This window comes from Pipistrellus kuhlii, unplaced genomic scaffold (assembly GCF_014108245.1).
Source record: "Pipistrellus kuhlii isolate mPipKuh1 unplaced genomic scaffold, mPipKuh1.p scaffold_m20_p_9, whole genome shotgun sequence".
NCBI lineage: Eukaryota > Metazoa > Chordata > Mammalia > Chiroptera > Vespertilionidae > Pipistrellus > Pipistrellus kuhlii.
The window spans coordinates 2898700-2921379 of record NW_023425595.1 but is presented as its reverse complement, the minus strand read 5'-3'; the positions used below and the strand labels follow the sequence as shown (position 1 = coordinate 2921379).

The 22680-nt window shown below is 48.3% G+C and overlaps 1 protein-coding gene across 12 annotated transcripts in view; it reads right to left on the bottom strand.

Moving 5' to 3' along the window:
• Positions 1-21792, bottom strand: part of CD44 (CD44 molecule (Indian blood group)) — an 83010-nt gene extending 61218 nt beyond the window's left edge. For 11 of the 12 annotated variants that reach the window (XM_045577807.1, XM_045577808.1, XM_045577809.1 and 8 more), the window contains exon 1: positions 21129-21255. In XM_045577807.1, the coding sequence (XP_045433763.1) occupies positions 21129-21240 (112 nt within the window). In that variant the 5' untranslated portion in view covers positions 21241-21255. Of the gene's footprint in view, positions 1-21128; positions 21256-21527 lie in introns of those variants that run through there. The other variant, XM_036428464.2, reaches the window with a different exon arrangement.
• Positions 21793-22680: the final 888 nt, after the last annotated feature.

Here is a 22680-nt window from a genome sequence, read left to right as displayed (position 1 = left end):
GAAGGCAAAACCTGTGGCAACTGAATGACCTAGTTTCTAGGAGAAGAGTTCCATTTGAGTCATAAGCTGGTACGAGTTGGTGGGAGTTGGGTGCGTCGGCCCCTCTGGGTCTTAGCTTGAACTTCAAGAAGACAACTCTGACTGATAGAGCAGCCCATGAGATGCGTCCACTCACAAGCCCTCCAAGTCTTCTGCCACCCAGTGTCTTCAAGTATCTCTCATTTTATAGTCACTGGTAACTGGTAACAGGAGCTGTTTACCCCCCATGATATTGTAAGATGGCATAGTGGCGATCATAGTCTTTCATATCAAACAGATTTGTATCTAAGTCCCATCTTGGGCTCTTGTGGGATGGCAGGCATGACATGTTTCTTGACCTTTAACCTCTGTTTCTTCATTTGAAAAGTGAAGGCAATCCGAATCTCATAAGATACTTTTGTTGATTTAATGATGAAATGCCTTTGAAACACTTAACAAAGTACCTGACATTTAGAAAAATGCCTGATACTGGTAAATATGAGCCAATCACCTCAAAGATTAAAGTACATTTGAAGCAGTTTAAATACCAAGTGTCTCATATTCTGACTTAATTCTTAATTAACTTGTCAGTTTCTTGCTGTATCATTGTTAACAGCCACTCAAGACCTCCAGTTAGGAGTCAGAAACCTACTTATCCAGATACATGAGTTCTTAATCTACATAATATGTATTCTTACCAGATAATGGGTGGATGATGGGTGAATGGATGGATGGATGATAGACTGTCTATATAATATTCTAAAAAGAAGCCTGTCTAATGTCCTATTAACCCACATAATCAAAGTGGGTTCCATCTTCATATCCCCAGGTGTGATATATATGGTATGGAGCTTAAACAATGTTTCTTTGGTTAGAGGGAAAGCAATAGGCTGAGTCTAGTGACCTGAGGTCTAATTCTGGACTTCTCAGTGACAGGCTGTCAGTACTTGGAGACCTCAGTTTCTTTAGCAGACCAGGAAGAAGTTGGATTTGATGGTCTCCAGGTCCCTAGCCAGCCCAGCCCTCTCTATATATGGAGAAATCTAGGGCTATGTTTTTTTATGACTTGTTCTCTCAACACTCCAGAAATCCCAGCGACTCCCTCTCCCCTACAGGATTGTGGCATTTCACTGGGGAATCAGGGCAGCAGTGGTGTGATTAATGCAGTTAGCAGAGTGGACTGGCCAGCAAAAAAGAAACAATAGACAAAACAAGAGCGAGTTACCAGCATCCTGCTCTCAGATTACACCAAATAAACGCCTCCGGCACATGCGGAGACTAGAACCTGCCCCAACTGAAGCTGGAGGGAAAGAATGGTTTCAATTAAGAGGAAACTAACAGAATTGCTGATTTCCTTAGAGAGACTTCCCCTCAATTACTACAAGCAGCCCCAGAACTCCCTGCAGTGAATTTCAGCAGCGTGGGCCAACTCAAACCATTCTTCAGGCGTGAGACAATGCTCAAGGGAGGCGCTGCTAAGCAGCCCGCACTGGGCAAAATGGGGAGTCCAGACACCCACCTCCAACTGGCTCCTGATCATTGGTGGTTGTGGGGGTTCCACTGTCCCCATAATGAGGAGAGGGGGGCATTCCCTCCTCCTCCGTTCCTGAAGATAACTCCCAGTTCTTAATTGTTTCAAGGCCCTTCATTGGCAAGAAAAATCTAGACTCTTAGGAAGAGGAAACACCTTGATTTTCAAGGCCTCCAGTCCTGGGGATGGAAGAACAGGATTAACCCCAGAAAGCTGAATGGGAATTTGTGCTGTGATGTTAAAAGGAAAGGGGAGTTCAGGATTGAATTCCAACCCCACCACGTAGGAGTTGAACTATTCATTCTTAGGCAAGTTACTTTCCCTTTATGAGCCTCAGCTTCTCAGCCTGTGAAACGGCTCCAAGGAAATTCAGTCATTCATTTCCTCAGTGGATATTTCCTGGGAACCTCAAAGAGAGGTTTATGAGAGTTGGGTAATAAATATTCATAAAGCAACAGCACTGAGCCGGGTTTATAACATGTGCTTTAAAAAAATGTCCAACTTTTCACTCCATCAGGGGAAGGAAAAACCTTGGACGACTGGCCACAGCTCTCCCAAGGGGACCCCTGAGTTCTAAGTGACCTTGTATGTATACCATGAAAAATCACTTGCGCTTGGGTAATTGTCTGTTTCAACATGAACAACGGTCTGCAGCCACGTTCTCATGAAGATAAAAGCTAGACGAGAACCTGACAGAAACACACACACTCCCCGAAGGTGTAAAAGTCTTAGCCACCTCTGGGCGTGGTCTGATCTCCCTTTCTGGAGAAGAGAGCAGAACTAAGCAGTTTAAGGCAATTACAGGTATTTTTGGAGATGAGAGAGTTGAGCACCCCAATGAGAGATGGATGGACATTTGATGCCCTTGAAGCAGATCCCCTGCCATCCACGACCAGAAAAATCTAAGAATGGCCTTCTGGGGAAGAGGTGGACTCTGGAAAACTCCAAAATTGCCAGACTGAGAAGGAAGCTACTTGCATTCAACTGTCCCTAAGAGCCCCTCCCTTCTCTGAGGCCAGGGAACAGCGCTGGAAAGAAACACTTCACCAGAGAGGAAGGCAAATACCACCTCCTCCTCTGGCCCAACCACCAACTGCCAGGACCAAAGGCAGGAAGAGGCTGGTCCTGCTGAGACAAGCAGCCTGGGAGACGGACTGGCTGTGCAAGTAAAGACAGGACCTGAGCTTGGTTTCCCCATTCGCTTTCATGAGCCACTCAACAGCCAAGGTTTCCGGAGCAACCCCGGCTGCTACTTTATCTACTCAGCAACAGTTGTTCCAGTAAGCATCAGTGCCTGTCAGCACTCTGGGGCGCCCTCCCTGCCAAATTAAATGAGATTTCATTGGCTAATGCTGTGCCCAGAAATGGAGTGAAAATACTCTCCCCCCCCCCCCCCCCCCCCAGGCAGCTGAAAGTGTTTCTCAAGAGCAGCAGGAACACAGTCAGGGCTGACTGGTGAGGGGAGGGGTCCCAGGTCTAACAACAACTGGGATCACAATGATTATGAATGAATGCTCACTCCGTGCCAGTTACTCCGTCGAGTTTCAGGCAGGTGATCACAGCAGTCCTCACACAACTCTACAGAGGCAGTTATTCTTACTCTCAAAAGATGAGGAAACGGAGGCTCAGAGATGTTGGCTGCTTAAACCACATCACTGATAAGTGGCGGGATTCAAACCCAGATCTCACTCCAGAACCCACACCCCTTGCTGAGTGCTGGAGGCACTGGGCCCAAGCCTCCCTCTGCATCTCTGACAGCTGGTGCTTGGCCCAGAGACCGAACTGTGTGTGCTTGACGGAACACACTCAGATCTAGCCTGCAGAAGAAGAAAGGGAGCCTGGCTTTGAGAGACACTGTCCTGGGCTGGCCTGTTTGAAGTGAGGCCTGTTCCTGAATGTGCTCCAGGGGGTGTGGAAAGCTCATTTGTAGAAGAAACCAAATGAGTTTCCCAAAGGTTTGAACAATACAAACAATGCAGAATACCAGAATATTGTCTGGAAGGCTGTTGACTTTAGCCTTCCAGACAATATTCTGGTATTCTGCATTGTTTGAATTCTGCTGTTGACTTTAGCCTTCCAGACAATATAAAGAACAGGATGCTCAAACAGATAATAGGGCACTTTTCCTATACCCTGACAAACAGTCCTTAAGGAAGGCTGTGGGATTATCTGAAGGGTGTTTGTTTGAAGAGTTTTGCTCAAAACATGTTCTAGAAGGGAGCCACGGGGAGCTCCTCCCTCTGCTCCCAGCAAGAAGCGTCTCAAGTACCCAAGGCTTGCATTCCCAAACCTTGGCCAATCCTTCTTATCCCTAAACAGAACAGTTTCCTCCTGGTCTTTCATACCCTTCCTGAGAACTCAGACAGTGTACACTTCAGCTTCCCTGGGCGCCCGCTCAAGAAGCCACAGGAGAGACTGTTTCCTAGGTGATGCCAGCCATGGAAAAGGGATGGGAACTGGGTGGAGCACAGACGAAAGAGCAAGGAAAGAATAAGAGAAGATATGGCCGGATGGGCTGACCCTCATCTGCTTTTTAAGCTCTTATCTCTAGAATAGAATAGAATAGAATAGAATAGAATAGAATAGAATAGAATAGAATAGAACAGACAGGGGTTTTTTTTTTATTATAATTTTTTTTTTAGTTGAGTTGATCACAGCCTGAATCCACCATGGTATGTCACCATCTCATAAAACCAACCCAACATTGAGATTAACACAGGCCTTCAGTAAAGATAATGGAGTCCCAAATTTATTACTTCAACAAGGTTTCATTCAGTGACCCTCATGTGCAGGGTATTGTTTTAGGCACCGGGACCAAGGCATTGAACAAGTTAGGCAAGGTCACATCTCCTTGGAGAGTGTGGGCCAGGAGAGAAGACAGACATTCATCAAGTGCACGCCACAGCACAGTAAGTGTTGTGACAAAGTACAAGGTGCCAGCACTTAGTTTAAAAGGAAGCCTTTTCTCCACGAAGCTTTTGCTGTCCCCAGGAGATGCCTCTCCAAGGCAATGTCATTTCCCCTGAGAACTGAAGGGATGGATTGGAAATGAGCAGGCTGGTCTAATAATCAGCAAGTCTTGTGGTCAGGAAATTCATCCTCAAAGCGTACATCATTTTGGTCTAATAGGATCTATTTCCTCTCGCTCTCTCATCATTAGATTCTGAAAAGAAGCAGCCCTTTCCTGTATAAGAAGCAATCACATCCTAGAAGTCCACATTAAACATCCCTTGGGCTCCTCTTCTCTGCATGTAGTCATCATCAATCTTTTAGTGGTATTTAGATTGGGGGGGGGGGGGGGGGGAAAGGAATGGAAAACAAATTTCTAAATCCTGATATCTCCCTTGCCCATGCTGTTTGTTTCCTTAGCTAACTACAGGAAGGCAGGGGGCTGGCCCAGAAACCCCCCCCCCCCATTATTTTTGGGCTTATTGAAATGTTAGGATGTTGGACACTTGAGCTTCAGACTCAAAGAATCTATAAGAGTTTTCCTGCTTATGAAAGAGCAATTATTAACCTAAATTTCAATAGTCCATTCTAGACTCTTTGAAAGCAAGACATGTCCATTGGGAGCCAACATGGTGTGATGGCATGGACTTCAGCTCTGGGGGAGGGAAACTAGGGTTCGAATCCAGAATCTGCATTAATTAGCTCTAGGACCTTGGGAAAGTTACTGAATTTCTCTCCTGTGCGGGAGGGTAATAATGCTAACCGTGAAGTTAATGTGAGGGCTAGATTAGATAATGGAGTTGCAAACACTTCCAGCATGTTAAAACATGCTAGGAGTAGTTATAGGGAAAAGAAGCCAGCTACCTGCCTCGGGGTTATCGTCTCATACTTTACAGGAAGAGATGCCCATCCAAGGTCATAATGACTCATTTAAAATGGATCTTGCAGACAGTGGTCCTAATGTGTGGTGTAGCTCCAGCGGTGGGGATCAGGGTTGCAATAGTGAGGTTCTAATAACAAATGTTCAACTATGCAAAAGACGATTTCTTGTACATTGTTAACAGATTTAAAGTTATTCCCTGATATGCTTTTGTTGGGAGGAGGAAAAATTAAGTTATGGCCATTATGATAGAGTATAAGCTACAGATCACCTAAGCCTCAAACTGCAGTGTGTCCCCCAAGTGAACTCTGTCCATGAGGTGTGTCTTCTCAGAAGGTGGAGGGTGTGGCTTAGGAACACAATAACTTCACTTTGCCTTTTCCACCTTAGCTTGTAGAGCATATCCAACTACAATTCCACCAAGTAGGTGAACACCCATTGAGGCCCTTCTCTTTGTAACAGACACTGTTACCAATGCAATAAAGTTCTTCTCATGGAGCCCTGGTTTTGTCTCAAATCCCAACCTTGTGCTTCCAGAGAGGTGAGGTTCCAACTCCCAGCTCCATGGGATGGACCATGAGGGGTCTAAGTCAAGCACTGAGGTCAGAGAACTCCTTGTCAATGATTAGTTTTGGTGTGGGCATTCCATGGAATGTGAGCTCCCTCTTCCAATGAGAAATAAAAGGAAGTCATTTCTGAAAAAGGACTTCTGGAAAAGCTATTCCTCCTTTTATTTTATTTATTTTGTTTTTTAGAAGAGATGTTTGTGAATAAGCTTTCCTTCTCCCAGTGATGGGTGTTGAGATGATTTTCATAGGATGCCTGGAACTGTGGGAGTCAGTTTGGAAGTGAAAAGGGGGCTAACTTATAGGAAGACACTGGGAATGGCAGAAAACTGGGAGGATTCTGGGTCTTGATAATACTAAGCTCCTGGCATTGTCCCACCTCCACACTTCTTGTTGTTGGAAGATGTCATTTTATGAGAGTTGATTGCTCTGTTACACTTACAGAGATATTCAGCTGGCATACACTGATATGGGTATACTAAGAAACATGTGACAGATAACAATTTCATGGGGACATCACAGTTTGATGCATAGATGGGCTGTACTTATGTTCAATCATGATAGCTTTTAACTCCCTATCTCTTCTACCCAAGAAAGCACATTTGAGTAAAAGTGGACAGATGTCATGTTATCATTGGAGGGATATCCTTGAGTCTGTTCTCATTTATAAGACACAGTTATTTATAACTTACCATTTGAATTAGCTGGTGCCCTTAATCTACCAATTGCTAAATATTGTCATTATTATCTATGCTTTCCTCTGGAAGCATCTTAAGTGATGGCTTTTGTTTCCTCATTGTATCTGTCCCACTCTCCTCTCTGATCATCTCTCAGTACTTACCATCAGCCAAGAAGATAAAGGAATGAGGGCCTTGTAACCAAGTGGTTGGACATCCAGGGTTCTTGCCTATTCCCCCTGTCTGTACCCCGTAGATGTACCTGCATGGCTGCTGGACATTATCCTGCACACCATCCCCTACACACACATTCCAGCTACCAAAGTGCTCAAAACCAAGAAACTGACAATAAAATGGATGAGATATGACCTAACCTAAGACTTAACACTAAAGATTCCCAAGAAAATTATGAATCCCCCCCCCCCCCCATGGCTTAAAGTAACTCTGATATCACATGACACAGTGTTCCCAGACTTTGGGTTCCTTTGCTGCCCCAACATGTGCTCCTAAATATCTGAGTCAGCTTGGAGATTCCCAACACTCTTCCCACCACCGTCTATTGCAGGACAGACATGAGAAACCAGTTGCTCACAGAATTTTGAGAAGAGCTTTCTTTACTTGCTCTCTTTCTCAGATGGCCCACGTGTGAGGCAGTTAGAAGAAAGGCTAGGCTGCTATGGCTAGAGTTGCTGTGGGGAGCTTTGACCCCACCCACCAGACTGTCTCCATGAGAGCTGGTAGAATTGAGAGGTCCAAAAAGCAGGTTCCCCAAGGAAACTATAGAGTCCCTGAAAACGTAATTACTGCTATTAACCCCACATGTCTGGAGAAATCCTCCCTGATGTTCTAGATCAGGTGAGGTTATCCTGTTATACACTTTTTCAAGAACATGTGCTGTTCCTTCCCAGTATGTATACCTCAAGTGTAATTAAATAAAAGCATAATTAGCTATTTACTCCATCTTCCCAGATAGACTATAAGTTCTATGAGAGCAGAAACTGAGTCTCTCTTGTTTAAAGTTGTATCCCTAGTGCCTGGCAGAGCACCTGGCACATCTTCATGTTCAATAAGTGTGTGTTGAATGAACAAATGAACTCTTTGAAAGCCATCAATTGTTGACTTGACTCACAGAATAGCTGAGAGCAGTTGGAGAAAAGCCAAGCCAGGTTATGCTGGACCTTCTGGTTTCAAAATGCTCATTAAGTCAAAAAGGATCAAAACAAACATCTAATATGGATGCACAAGGTACTGCGTGGGAAACCAGATCCAACCACAATGAAAGTTGCAGTGGCGTGTATACAATGTGGGCTCCACCTATACTGTTTCCCACTTTGCTGCAAAAACAATATGCCTTTATATTCCTCTCTGTCATTCCAAGTCTTCTTGCCCTAGTCAGCCCATTGTCCTCTTAGGGGGAAATAAAAAGGCCACTGGATAGCAAGTCAGAAGACCAGGGTTTTGACTCCAGTTTCATGCCTTTGGGCAAGTTACTTACAGTCTTTGAGATGACCTTCCCTTATCTTTTCTAAGTGACCAGTAGGCTGTGAAATGGCTAGCACCCTTTCCCATTCTGATATGCCATCATCACTGGCTTTTTCTCACCAGCCCCATGATAACTTCTCACTTAGGGTCCTTTTTCTCTTTCTCCTTTTTGGATCTATACTTTGGTGCTGCTGTAAGGGCCCAGTTCAGACTGCCCCTTTCTGAGCCCCAACAAAGCATCTGGACACCCTCCCATTCTTGCCTCTAGCATTTTTATTGAATTACTGCAGCAAGGGCATTGTGACTCTACTTGGCAGGGACCCCGGTCCCCTGCCAGCCTGTTAGCATTCTGCATGCTTCAGGAAATGGCAGAACCAAGAAGCCAGAGCACAAACCAGGTCCTCCTAGATAAGCACAGCCCAGGAGGGGCGGCAGCTTGGAGGAGGAGATTGGTGAGCATTCCAAAGAATACAATTTCAAGGATTGGGGTCAACCAGCAACAGGAGACAGAGATAAAGGAAAGTTACCTTGGGTAATAATAGGACCTTGTAGTTCCACATCACATGCTTCTGCCAGCTAGCACAAAACACTTTCCCACCAGCAGGCAAAGGTGGAGAGGTCTAGGGGAGGCAGAGGGATTATTTCCCAGGTGGTTCACAGTGTATTGAAGCATTAGACAGATAAAGCCAGTAGCTTAAGGTCACACAATTAGGCTTTGACACGATGGGAATTAGAGCAGTGTCCTAATCTCACCCGGGGGCTATTTCTAATCAAGGTTTGCTGGAGCCTTTTGTTTATACCTTGGTTCTACCTTATCTTCCCCGCCCAGGTAGTGGGCTTACTTTTTCCCTTGGGGATGAGTAGTGGGAAACTTGAGCGGCCCACAGTGGGCTGGCCAGTCTGAGTTCAGAATCCAGCCTTCTTGACTTTGGATGCTACCAGTGGGACCCATGGGGCCAGTCTGTGGAATGCTGCCTCCGGCTCCTTTTGGGAGGCACAGAAGAAGCCTGAGTGGCAGCTGAGAATGCAGAGGCTCCAGGGCTGATAAAAGTTGTAATTAACGTGTGCATACAACCCTTTCATCTTCAAAGGCTTCACTCACATTAGCTGGTAATTCCTCCTATCACCCCTGTGGGTGAGGCATCATTTTTGTCTTCTCAGTTTGCAGATGGAGAAGCTGATGTGGAGAAGGGGCCCTTTGCCAGGAAGTCTGGCTCTGGTTCACACAGAGGAGATTCCTGGCTCCCAGGAATCTAACTTCAGTTGGGGTGATGATGGGAAAACACAGTGGGAATGAATCATAAGAAAAGGCTCAAGTGACTCCATTCCTCTGGGTAGGAGACTGCATTTATATTGCTCTGGAAGGAGGTGGAGTCTACAGTAGGACCAGTTGACTACATTTGAGTGGCTAAATTCCCAGAGTTACCCAGACCTATCAGAAGCATAACTTAGAAAAGTTTGCTGCTCTTCTGTGATGACCTACAGGTGATACCTGAGGTCAAATCCTCTATATTGTGCCCGTGTCAGACATCACTAATGGATCACTGAACTCAGTTGCAGAGCCAAGGTTTGGCTTCTTAGCACAGCCCTCCAGGCAGCCTCTAGTTATCAATGGGAAACGTGACATAGGCTGTTGCTGCTGCAGTGCTTGTTGGGGATTCTCTTAACTTGCCACTCTCCAACTCAGGCAAAGTTGCCCAAGTTCTATCTTAACCAATGTTGGAGCTGGCCTGATTCTGAACTCCGTCTAGCCCTGTTTGAGGAGGATGTCATGAGAACTTCTCTGTGCCAGAAGAATTGAGTCTTGTAAGATGGAGCCAATGTTACCTGATCACCTGGAATCTGGCCAACCTCATCCTTCACTGTTCTTCAACACAGACTCTCTTACTCAGACAGGCTAAGCCCTCTCCTGACCCCAATTAAGCCAAACTTTTTGCTCCTGCTTGACACTTTCATAGATTGCTCTCCTCTCTCTCTCTCTCTGCCCATCTTCTTACCCACATTTATCTGATCCTCAAATTCCATTCCTTCATGAAGTTGTTTCATACAATTGCCACTCACAGACATAGCTGCTTTTCCTCATCTTCTGACACTTGATGATATACAATATAATCTTGTATAGTCCTTTCTTCTGTTTAATTTTTCTTTCACCAAATGGTAAGCTCTCTAAGGAGAGAAACAAAATCTTCTACTCACCTCACTTTTTTTCCATAGAGCCAATCCTGGAGTACTTTTGAATGAATTGGATTGACGAGTTCATCACCATTTTTACAACCAGGGAAACAGAGATCATCAGTAAAAGAACTTTCCCACAGTCTTCCTGTGACTGAGACAGAGAAATGCTAAACCCTTGATGGCTACACAAGGGTTCTCACTTCTCCTAGAGGGCTCTGTCTGGGGGACTGGCTGGAGATACAGATGACTGAACCATAGCCAGCCACCATGGGGAGCACTGTGTGTGACATGAGAACCAAACCCATCTGCTATTTTATTTCAACTTCTGCTCGGCAGATTTCCGATGGATATGAAATGGGCATATCCAGGATGGATGACAATCTGACTAAGGACTTTGAGTGACTGATGGAAGGTGAGAACCCCAACATGAGATCCAGTCTTTGACCAGTTTTGGCAAACTTCTAAGTAATGCAGTCTTTCTGACTCCTATTTATTTATTTATTTGTTTGTTTGTTTATTTATTTATTTATTTTTCCCCTGAGCAAGAGCTGCTCTGGTTTCATGGAAAATATCTCAGTGGAAGTATGGAAGGTTCTTAGTAGAAGCAACAATTCACCATCTCAAAGGCCCACCGACTCAATGCCCTGGTGTGTGTGTGTATGTGTGTGTGTTCCTTTGTTTTGTTTTCTTATTTTTAGATGCCCATGGCCACCCATGGGACACTCATGCTCTAAGCACTATTTTGGCTGAATATGTTGGTTCCTTTTGCACCAATATGTTGCCGAGTTCCCTTGAGGGAAGGTGAGGTATCCAAAGTGCTCATGGAACTTTGAAAGTGAAGGACCCAATCTTTTCCGCTCTTGAGGGGGTGACTTTTCTGGCCATTTAAAACAATGCTGTGTAGAGTGTACAATAGCAGATATTACCTTCAGATCCTGCTATTTTCAACCTCAGAACTGGCTACCTGCATTTTTAGCTCTGTGACTGAGACAATTGCTAGCTGCTCTGGCCCAAGCTTCTTCACCTGCCCACGCTCAAGTGGTTGGGAGGATTCGGTGGAATCCCCTGAGCAAAGTACCTTGTCTCTAAGAGTCATTCTCGCCCACTGGAGTTTAGTGTGAAACTGGGTGAATACCCTTGTTTCTGACAGGGATTAATAATTCACGCCTGACATTTAATGCGTCACCTTTTTTTGGCACTGCATTATAATCTCGTCATTCTTTCCATTAACTTTTGTGAGGCTGAGGTGTTTGTGGGCCCACAGAGAATCAAACCCTCTCCTTTTACACATGGAAAATTGGAGGCAAATGGGGCAAAATGATTCGCTTGGCCTCACACAGTGAATCAATAACAGAGAGGAACTAACATATAATAGCCATTTCTATTATTGAGACACCTTCTATGTGCTAAACTCTCAGCTCTATGTGCTAAACATTGTCTAGAACTGAACATGTGCAACTGTCTTCATGCTGCTTTTTGAAAAATATATTTTCTTGATTTTTTTTTTTTACAGAGAGGAAGGAAGAGGGATAGAGAGTCAGAGACATCGATGAGAGAGAAACATTGATCAGCTGCCTCCTACTGGGAATGTGTCCACAACCAAGGTACATGCCCTCGACCGGAATTGAACCTGGGACCCTTCAAGTCTGCAGGCCGAGGCTCTATCCACTGAGCCAAACCAGTGCCATGCTGCTCTTAAGTGGCAGAGAGGGGACAGTGAGGTCTTATTTCACTGTCCTTCCTCCTTCTACACAACTCTCTTCCAAAGCCAAACCTTTTCATTCCCATTCCACTACACTCAACATATGCTGGTCTTTGGTATGGTTAGAATTAAACCCTTGAAAGAAACAACTCACATCTACCCTCTTTATTTCCCCCTTTTAACATGAAAACCAAAAAGCCAACACCTTGCCTGACATGTGAGCCTCAAGAAAGATATCCTCAAATTGGAGAGTATGCAGAGAAAAGCAATTTCAAGGAAGTTTGAGGATCACTACAGGAGGCACTAGAATATTAAAATAAAAAGGTTTTATAGACCAGAAAAAAAAAATGTAAAGGATGAAAAAGAATCACAAAAGGTAAGGAATGATAAAGATGTCTTTGCTAGTCAAATCTAGAAATTTCATTCATTCGGCCAGCTAGCCAAATATTTACTGAGCACCTACTACGTGGGGAACTGTGCCGACAGCTGGGAGGCTGGAGATACAATGGTCTTCCTAAGGGGCGAATATGTTCATGGGCCAACAAGAACAGAGTGGCATACCCAGCTTAGAGGTATTCCTTGAACTTCCTTTTAGGGTGTTTATGAAATGTAAGGGAGAAACAACCAGGAAACAATAGGAAAAGTAAAAGTCACTCAAGGAAGTCTAGAGGATGTACCTGACCACTAAGGCTGACATTGGGAAGACAGTCTTACCACTGAGGAGTCACTGCAAAGACAAACTTCTGGGCAGAGATGTCTATGGAAGCATCACTTCCCCTGCTGAGCTTTTGTCTGCATCTGCATGTTTAGTGCTCTTGTAGGCACCCTCGTCTGTCCTTGTAGGGAAGTGGTGCTGTGTGGCTAACTAACTGTCACATCAGCTGGTTTCCTGGGGGCTGTAAGATGATGCTCAGCTCTGCTGGATTCTGCCTCTTGGACTGGACACACTCAGAAATGGCAACAGGTGTGACTGCATATAGTAGATGTTTATTTAATAGTTCTGGGGGTATAAAGACTATCCTGAGCAGAAACACCTTCTAGGCCAGAAGCAGACCAGGTATTGACTTCGTGGAAATGCCGTTTCTCTCTGGTGTCTCAATTTGCATAATGGTGAACACATGTGAAGGAGCTTTATAATCATCACTCTTAATATCTTGGGCGAGTTTTCTTTGAGAGAGGAAATAGAAAAAGATGCTGCCTAGATCCAGGACTTGTGTGTGGGTTGTTCTAGAAGGCACTGCAGACCTGCTCGTGCAAAGAGATGCACTGCAATTGAGACAGATTGGTAATTTATAATGAATCTCTGTCTCCAGGCCAAACCCACCTCCCCAGGCAAAGGTCCCCCTGCGGGGCCAATAGAAGCCAGGCCTGTGGTTTGGGCTGGGGCTGGGAAGAGGGGCTGAAGTACCCTTCTAACTTCAGCTCAATCCCTTGCGTGCAGACAAGTGCAGCCTGATCCCTGGAGGCCTCCTCTCTGAGCTTCCCTCCCTCCCTCATCAGTGCCTACTAGTAGAGAAAAGGCCCTGGAACCAAGGACTCTTAAGCTGAGTTTTGCTGCTGTTTAGCTCGTTTTCCAGCTTTGCCCAATCAAAAGTCAAGGTCCTAGACGAGGGAGAAATACCAGTCAGCAATCTTCTTTCATCCAGAAGACCGGTCATGATGTGCTAATGAGCAAACAGCTCAGTTCACCATCCCTTTCAGTCCCACCTCTTCCCCAACTTCCTGTCACACAGAAGAGAACAGAACTTCTATCCAGAGAGCAGAATGAATGAGCCACTCAGAGGATGAATGGGAAGAAGTTTCCATTACGCCTTCTTTGTTATTTTTTAATTTCCAAGCCCCGCCTCTGAAATTGGGTGTAAAAAAAAAAAAGAGGACAAAACCAGCTCTGTGGACATTAGGACTCTAGCCACTCCCGATTCCCAGAGGGAGCTCATGAAAACAACTGGAGTGCTACCAGGTACCCTCTTTTGAGTCTCTGGGGGTACCCTGACATCTTGAGATACTAAGAGGAGCACAGTAATGTAGCCACTAAGAGCAGGAGCCCAGTAGCTGGACCACCCAGGTTTGAATCCCAGCTCCATTGCTGACCCGCCTCGTGGCCTTGGGCAAGCTAATTTCTCTATGCCTCAGTTTCCTCATAAGTAAAAGAGGGATAATATTAGCACACCTTCATAAGGTTGGTATATGGATTAAACAAGTTAGTAGACAGGAATATACTAGCCTGGAGAAATATGACTTGGTATATAGGACCATATTGAACAAGTTAGTATAAGGGAAAGATTAGAATTGGGGCTGGCCCATGGTTAGCACTCTATTTAAAGTGTTTGCTATTATTACTAATATCAGGGATGATTTAAATATATATATATATATGTATAAACTCACTGCAAAGACCCAAGTGCAAAAGGCACAAGCGCTCTAACTCTGAGGCCAGGGAATGGGAAAGAAAGATGAGCTTTCAGGCACCACCAAGGGAGAATGGCCTGGGTGAAGACGCTCTCCCCACACTGGAGTTTTGCAATAAACCTTTACTCTCAAAAGCTGGGGGGCTTGCGTTTTGCAAATTACCTCCTTGGTGACTCAGCTCCTCTCCACCTGCCTGGGACCCGTCTGCCCACACTTGCACTTAGGAGGGGTACTTGCCCCAGGAGGACACACCTGGACAGGCAGTGCACCCCAAACTCAGGGAGATTGGGTGCCATAAGGTCCTATTCCCCTCAATATCCCATCCCCATTCTGTGCTTGACTCCCTGTCTCAAAAAGTCTCACTGGGCAGATGGGCCAAGGGTAGGCAGGACCTGCCCCCGTGGTGGGCAACTTCAGACTTGACAAGCTCTATGCATGGGTCGTCCTTGCCAATGTGGTTCCCCATCAGATGCCATGCTTCCCTGAGATTTGCCCTGTTTCGTGGCTGCAGGAGACCCACCAAGAAGGCAGAAACCTTCTGTGAAGCTCTTCTGCTTCTCCTTCAGCTGCCTCCACCTTCCGGAAGTAGGCATGGGGCTGGATGGGTGTGGTTCTCACCCAGGGAGTCTGACCTCAGGTAAGCATCTCCAAAATAACCAGCCCTCTCAGTGGGCGGCTCCTGGGGAGCACTCTATTTGGAGGCTTAAATTTGGGGGTTGGTGTCATCATCTTCCTGTGCTGGCTCAGAAATAGTAACCCTATCCTTAGATAGACATCCCAGCAAGGAGCCACCAAAGCCACAAACGGATGATCTCCCTCTTTGGGCAGAAAATGCATGAGTCCCATGGTGGGTAGCTGGCCAGTCAAGCACCCTCTTTGGGCTTGCCCTGAGCAAGACAGCCATTGTCACTGTTATCATAGAACATCAAGGTATTCGCGTCTGAGGTGTACTGACCCTAAAGATGGGTAGAGTTAGTTCTCTATTCTAGATATTCATCAGTTCAACAGGAACTGGGAACAACTATGGGCCAGCACTGAGCGCATGAACCATGAAAATGACTCCTAATGTCAGGGGACTCCCACAGCACTGCAGAAGATGGGTAAGAGAAGATATGTCAGGTTTGGGGTTTCCCACTTCGATAAGTGTGAAAGTCACTGGTACCCCGTGGCCCCCACAGGCCCTCCTGCATGATTTTACTGTGAAGCTTTATGGTGAATTAACTGGGACCTATGGGCACCAGATCCCACATTGTCAGAGCTGAGGTTGCTGGGATGGCTGCCATCTTGGACACCAAGGGTTCTCAAAGTGGGGCAACTTTAACACCCCCTTTATCACCCCCTAATTTGGCAGTGGTGCACACAACCAGAATCTACTATGTGGAAGGCAGAGATGTGTAGTCAGTCATTACCCAGGAAACCCTATACTGGGCTGTGAGCTATGCAGAGGTGAGGACTATCCTTCCTGACATTGACCCCTCCAGTCCTTACTGCCTGGTGCACTGAGTAGGCAGGCAGTGCCTGAACATTGGTTGAATACTTTGGCTAGTTAGTAATTAGTTAACTTACTTGGGGGGGGAAGATTAATAGCAGGGTAACAGATATAGGCACACTTCTTTCTCACCCTCTCCTCTTCACATATTCAAATCCTGCCTTGTCTGCATTGCCCCTCCTCTCTGGCATCCATTCCTCCAGTCCTCCTGGCTGTGCTGCTGCTTGGCAGTGCTATTTCTATCCTCTCCAGGCTATCACTTGACTGCACTATGCCATACACCAAGAAGTCCTTGGGGTGCAAGGCTCAGGTCTCACACAGTTAAGTCGCCAACATACTCGACACATTGTGGGGCCCCATGCAGGACATCTTACAAATGCTTAACGGTTGATCAGCAATACCCACATTATATGCGTTCAGATGCAGACACAGGCACTCCACGTGTGTATGTCCTCCTTAGCAAGAAAGAGCCAAATATGTGGCATTTCCTGGTGCTTCGTATATTGGGATGATCAAGAAATGGAGAACAGAGGAATACTAATATTTCCCCCCAAAGTGCACATCTTTGAACCAAACCTCAACTTCATCAGCGACAAGACGGATTAAGGAGTTGTAGAGCTATGAATGTACTTATACAAAAAGTCTTGCAAAGCTTTTGAGTTCTAATCACACCAAGCCATGCATCTGTTTGCAGAAAACGTATAAACATTTAATCAAAGTATATACTACGTATCAGCTGGAAGAGCATTTGCATGTTTGAAATCCCAGCTGTCCTGGCACGTCTGGAACGCACACTCACTGTGCCATGTCAGGCCGCACCCACAAACTTCAGAAGGCACCGCTTCCTTATTCTGGAAAACTGGGCTGGCTTCCCGCACCCTGGCTGGCCAGCTTGTGGGGAGCACACACTTTAAGAACAATTTCAACTTCCTGTGTGAGTGAAAAGTGGGGTTTAAATTTGGGGGAGGAAGCAGTAGCCAACCTGGTAATTCTGAAGAACAGTTGTGTGCTTCCCATTCACGAAGCGCCACAAAAGAAATTGAGTCATCAGTTTCTCGCTGTGCAAACCCCCAGAATTTCTCTCGGGGCAGAAAAGATCCCCTTTGAGCACTGTGCTTTGTCTGGCAGCATCTGCCACCTGCTCTACTCCTTTTACAAGAGCCACTTCCCTTTTAGGTGCTGGGTGGAGTCAGCTAAACCGGAGGTGCTGGGGAAACGCAGCCACAGCCCCAGCCCCAGCCCCAGCCCCAGCCCCAACTCCAGCCCCAGCCCCAGCCCCAGCCCCAGCCCCAGCCCCAGCCTAGCCAGCAAAGACTACCTCACACCGCCTCCCTCTGCCAGGGGACCCCAGCCTGGAGCCATCTGACATCACAGGCTGATCTGGAATCTCACTTGGCTGTGCACGTGTCACCTGGGGCTCCAGGCTGGCTTTCAGTTCAAGATCTTTGACTTTCATAGAGAACTACGGTATGTCATCCCGGGTCCTCAAGACCTTCCCCCACCGAGGCCATAAAACCTGCTAAGCATCCAGGCTTTCCAACGAGCATTTGCAGAGGGGGCTTTCAGGGTCTGTGCATCTAATGCTGACAAGGTCCACGTGAGAGCCTCCCTCCGCAGAGCCTCTCCCTCATTTCCAGGTGCAGGGCATTGCCCTAACTTGCCTCTGAGACAAGAGGCCGCCTCTCCCTTTTTTCCAAGCCTGCGAATGAGAGCATGTCTAGAAGGGCAGCTGGACTCTGATAAGGCCCTGACTTATTTTAGAAATAAATAACTAGGTTAGTATCTCTTGACAGCTGTGGCCAAACATGAGGGGAGACAGGCCAGGGCAGGGTAGAGCAGGGTAGCCAAGCATCCATAGCCTGCAAAGGGGTGGGGGGGGGGGGGTGGGTAAAAACACTCATGCCAGGCCTCACATTAGCTGGCCACAGGGGTGGAGAGAGTGGGAGATCCGCACACAACTTACACAGTCGCCCAGAGGCAAAGCAATGCAGCTAAGGAGCTCAGGCATCGGAGTCTAACCTGGGGGATGTGAGCCAACGGGGGACCCCAGCTCCATGGCGGTGTGCCCTCGGGAAAGTGACAGCATCTCCCTGAACCCCCATGTCTTTCTCTAGAAAATGGCACTAAATGTATGGAGGCTGTTGTGAGACTCCTATAAGAGGACCTACGCTATCCGTGTCTCTGAAGGCCTAGCAAAGACTTGATGCTCAGTCAGTGGTATTTCCTGGGGACTTACAACCCTACTTTGGGCAGAAGCATACGGTGCAATCGCTGAGAGTCAGGCGCTTAAAACTGGGTGCTCCTGGCTCTCAGGGACCCAGCAATGATCCAGGAGGCCCTGGATGTCCCAGGCGGTACAGAAACTCTTCACTGAGCATCCACGGTGCTTTAAGGTAACACTTTATCCACCTCCTTAGTCTCAGGTTAAACTCAAACTGGGTGTAATGTGGAGTATTACACCACATTGTAATGTAGGAACTGATGCCTGTTTAAGATACTACATAAGGCATGAAACACCAGTAGACCACACGCTGCCCCACCCATGGGAAGGGGTTGAGGCGGAGCTCATGCCAGTGGTCCATAGTGGCATTTCAGTGGCAAGTCATGCCTCTGTCTTTCAGGAGCTGTTTTCTCCTGGGGGAAGAGAAGGGGTTTTCTGAAAGATCCTTGGAGTCCCATCTCTGGGTCTGAGTCAAGAAATACTTCTTGAATGAATGGAAGGGACCTGTCATAAACTAAGAATTTCATGCTGCCCAACATCCCCTCCCGCGTGAGGCCATTTGGAAAAAAAAAAAAAAAATGGGACCTTTTCCTACGGGCTGCCAGCCTCAAACACGCCCACCTGGCGCCCTGCCTGTGCTGGAGAGATGTCCGATGTGTATCGGGGAGGCACTGAATTAGGTGATGCTAACCTCAGCTGCGACGGAGCTTTGCTGCCTTGCTCCTTCATCCGGGAAAACACAGCCGAAGCTCTAATGCCCATGCGGGGTGTCTAATGCTCAGAGGCAGCCAAGGGCACTGCCAGCCCCAAGCCCCAGAGCTCTCGGATGCACCCCTCTTTCTCAATGCCAGGAGCACGATTCCCTGGCAATGGCCTCTGGCAATGGCCTCTGGCCTTCAGCGAGAGGAGATAGATGTGTGCTGGAGGACTTGTTCCACCTGCCCTTGACCCAAGGCTATTTTCTTTCTGCCACATGTGACACCTAGTTCCAGGTATCTGTTCTCCAGCTCAGGATCTCTGGGTCCAATGTGGTTTTTACCGCCATTTAGCCATTTCTCTCCTTTTTGCTTTGCAATACTGAGGTTGGACCTTTCTTCCTCCCCAGAGCCCCGCCCCTTTCAGTTTCCTCTTTGTCTGCTGGAGGCCCCCTCTTTTCCCCCCTTTACCCCCAAAAATGGGCAACAACGGTGCCTTTCCTTCCCTCTCCTCTTTCTGCTCTGCTCTCTTCCTCCCAGCCTGAGTCCACGGAGAACTCATGTCTCTCTCCTTTCCGAGTCTTAGTTCTCTCCGGACAACTTTCCAAGCACATGCAAGCCAGGATCCCGGTATTGCTGCTGGCACTTTTTGTGCTTCCTCCAGATGCCGCTGCCCAAAGGGACCATAAAAAAATGGTGTGTGTGTGTGTGTGTGTGTACACGCGCACGCAAGAGTGAGCCTGCTATTCTCTGGGAGAACCTCGAGGGTCAGGATAGCGCCAACTATTTAAGGAGGGGGTCCCTTCAAAGACTCGGGCAGACAGATTGGCAGAAGCCCGAATCCTCAGAAACAAAGCAGAAGTGGCCAAGGGAAGGTAACATACAACTAAACTTCCCCAGAGGCCCCCTTCTCCCTGTACCCAAGTTTCCCTATTCGCTCCCCTCCCAAGTGCGGCTCTTTGGCTCTCCAGCTTTGGCCTCTACTGAGGCCTTTGGCCCACCACAACTCCGCTTTCCCCAATGCCTTTTTTATTTTGTCCACGCCATACTCAGAGCCCAACATATTCTGTCCAAGCTCAGGCTAGTGGGCCTGCGTTCACATAACACCAATCCACAGGCAAATAAGCATTTAACCTCCCTGAGCCTCCATTTGTAACCCCCCCAACCCCCCTACCCTCACCCCGTGAAATAGGCTAATAGCAGGCCACTTCTCACTGAGCCAGAATGAGGGCAAAATGACATAACACATGTAAAGAATTTAGCACGCGCCCAGGCGCGCGCGCACGCGCACACACACACACACACACACACACACACACACAAAATGCCCTAGCTGGTTTGGCTCAGCGGTCAGCCTGTGGACTCAAGGGTCCTGGGTTCAATTCCCGCCAAGGGCACATGCCCAGGTTCTGGGCTCGGTCCCCAGTAGGGAGCGTGAAGGAGGCCGCCAATCAATGATTCCCTCTCATCATTGATGTTTCTATCTCTCTTCCTCTCCCTTCCTCTATGAAATCAATAAAAATATTTTAAAAAGAATTTAGCACAGTTCTGGGCTAGCAAAGTGTGCAATAAATGCTTGCTAGTGCTTGTCATTCCTATTAGCATTCCTATTATTTCTATTTCAGGAATCTAACTCTGGGATTCCCCACTTTTCCGTGGCTAGGACAGTGTCTTTTACTTTCCTGGTACCCCCAGAGCTGGGTTTAATAAACACTTGCCGGGTAGAATTAACCATAGGCTGAGCTGTCTTAATGACCCAGCTGGCACGCCTTAAAAGAAAAATTAATTTTCCTAGCGATAAGCAAATCAGCCATGTAATTATCTGCACGTATATAGACAAAGGAAAGAAACACCTGGAGCTCAGCTTGGCCAGAATACCTCACACACGGCCACCCCTCCACAACCACACAAAGCCAGAGACCAGGGCAGGAGGGGACCGTGGTGGCCCCAGCTCCGGGGTCCCCGGTGCCCAGGCTCCTGGCCCTCCTCCAAGGCTGCCAGGCAGGAAATATTCGCCACATCACCGTCTGGATTTCCCCTAACGGATTGGCAGAAGCAGGAGTGTCCAAGGGCTGAGCAGCTGGCCCAGTCCTTGCCTTGCCTGCCGCCTGTGGACTCACACTCTCTGGCCCTGGCTGGCACCTCTTGGAGACCCGGGAGCTCCCCCGCGGGGCTGGTTCCAGTTCCCACCAGCGCTGAGAGAGTCCCCCACTGGAGCCAACTGGAAGAGCTTTGAAACCCAGGTGCAATGGGCAGGCGCGAGAAAGCAGGGCCCCTTCCCGGCAAGCTAGCTTGTGGCTCTCGGTTCTCATTCATGCAACTGTGGCCACCTACCTCTGAGGCCACCGGGCTTACAGCCTCTGCCCTGCCCTGGCCCCGCCACAGCCCGGCCAGGCTCCAGCGCCTTTGGGACAGGAGCCGGGGAGCGCAGACACGCTGCGCGCATCCAGGAGCACAGTTCCTCTCCGCCTGGTGCTCTCGCTGGGCGACCTCGCCCAAAACTGCGCGCGGGCAAACTTTCTTCTCTCTTTTCCTTTCCACAAAGCGTGCTCCGAACCAACAAGCTCTCCAACAAGCTTAGCGCAAATCCTAGCCCCCCCTGAACCAAATCCGAGCTGCAGCACCCCCCTTGGCTCCGGTCCCCAGGGTCAGCTCAGGCGGCGCGGCTGCCGGGTCGGTCCAGATGCCTCCGGTCCCTCCCTCCCGCTGCCCCGGCGGCAGCCAGGCACTCACCGATCCTCTGCGCCAGGCTCAGCTGCAGGAGGCAGAGTCCCCACAAGGCGCACCACTCGAACTTGGCCATGGAGTCGGAGCGGATCGGAGCGGACCGAGGAGAGAGAGGAGCGAGCGAGGGAGCGGGGCTGGAGCGTCCCGGCGAGCTGGGCTGGGGGACTGGAGAGATCGGGGCGAGGAGGGCGGCCCGAACCTGCCTGAGGCTGGGGGCTGGCTGGGGGCTGGCTGGGCAATGAGGGCGCCTCGGAAGTTGGCCGCCGTTTTTATTTGAGGGTTGCAAGTGACCTAAGAGGGAGGGAGGGAGGGAGGGAGGGAGGGAGGGAGGGAGCGAGCGAGCGAGCGAAGGACACACCCAGTCGAGGGGGCTGTGACTAAGCAGTCGGCAGAGGTTTGAAAACGTCCCAGCCCTCCTCTGAGCCAGTCCCTGCGCCCTCACCGTGTGCTCTAAGGAGATCGTAATTCGGGGTTTCCTGGGCGGGCGCCCCAAGGGCAGCGGGGGATCCGGGAAAGGGGGTGTGGGGAGGCGGACTCGCAGGCTTTTTGCTCCCGCCCCCGGGTCCCTCAGGGAGGAGGGTGACTGAGTCCTGAAACCTCGCTCCTCTGAGTTCAGCACCTGGCCTCCCCTCTCAGCTAAGTTTCCTTTTGAATTGGGTGGGGGATGCTTGTCTCAGGGTTTCCCAGGCAGCTGGGACAGGAGCTGGGATCCTGGAGCTTCCCCCGCCCAGTGGGGAAGGAGGGGTGAAAGGCTGTGACTCTTCCAGGGGAGAGAGGAAGCGCTCACTTGAAAAAGCAGCCCAGTCCACCTGGCTCAGGAGCTTCGCTTCTTATCAGGACTGGTCAGAGGAAGATGATGGTCAGCCAGGAGACTAGCATCAGCCACTAACCCATGTGTATCCTCCAGGCTCAGGCTGGATTCACCCACCATTCATGCATCCATGCACCCACATTGTAGCCCACCCTCTCCTCCATTCTTCTATCCACTCATTCATCCATTTACCCATCTTTCCTTACGTCCTTCCAGGGCCCACACGTCCATCCATCCTGCTGTCCCTCCATTTATCCAAGCGCTTTCCCATACAACTTCTCAGTTATTTTTCTGTACTTACACACACACACACACACACACACACACACACACACACATTTCATAAAC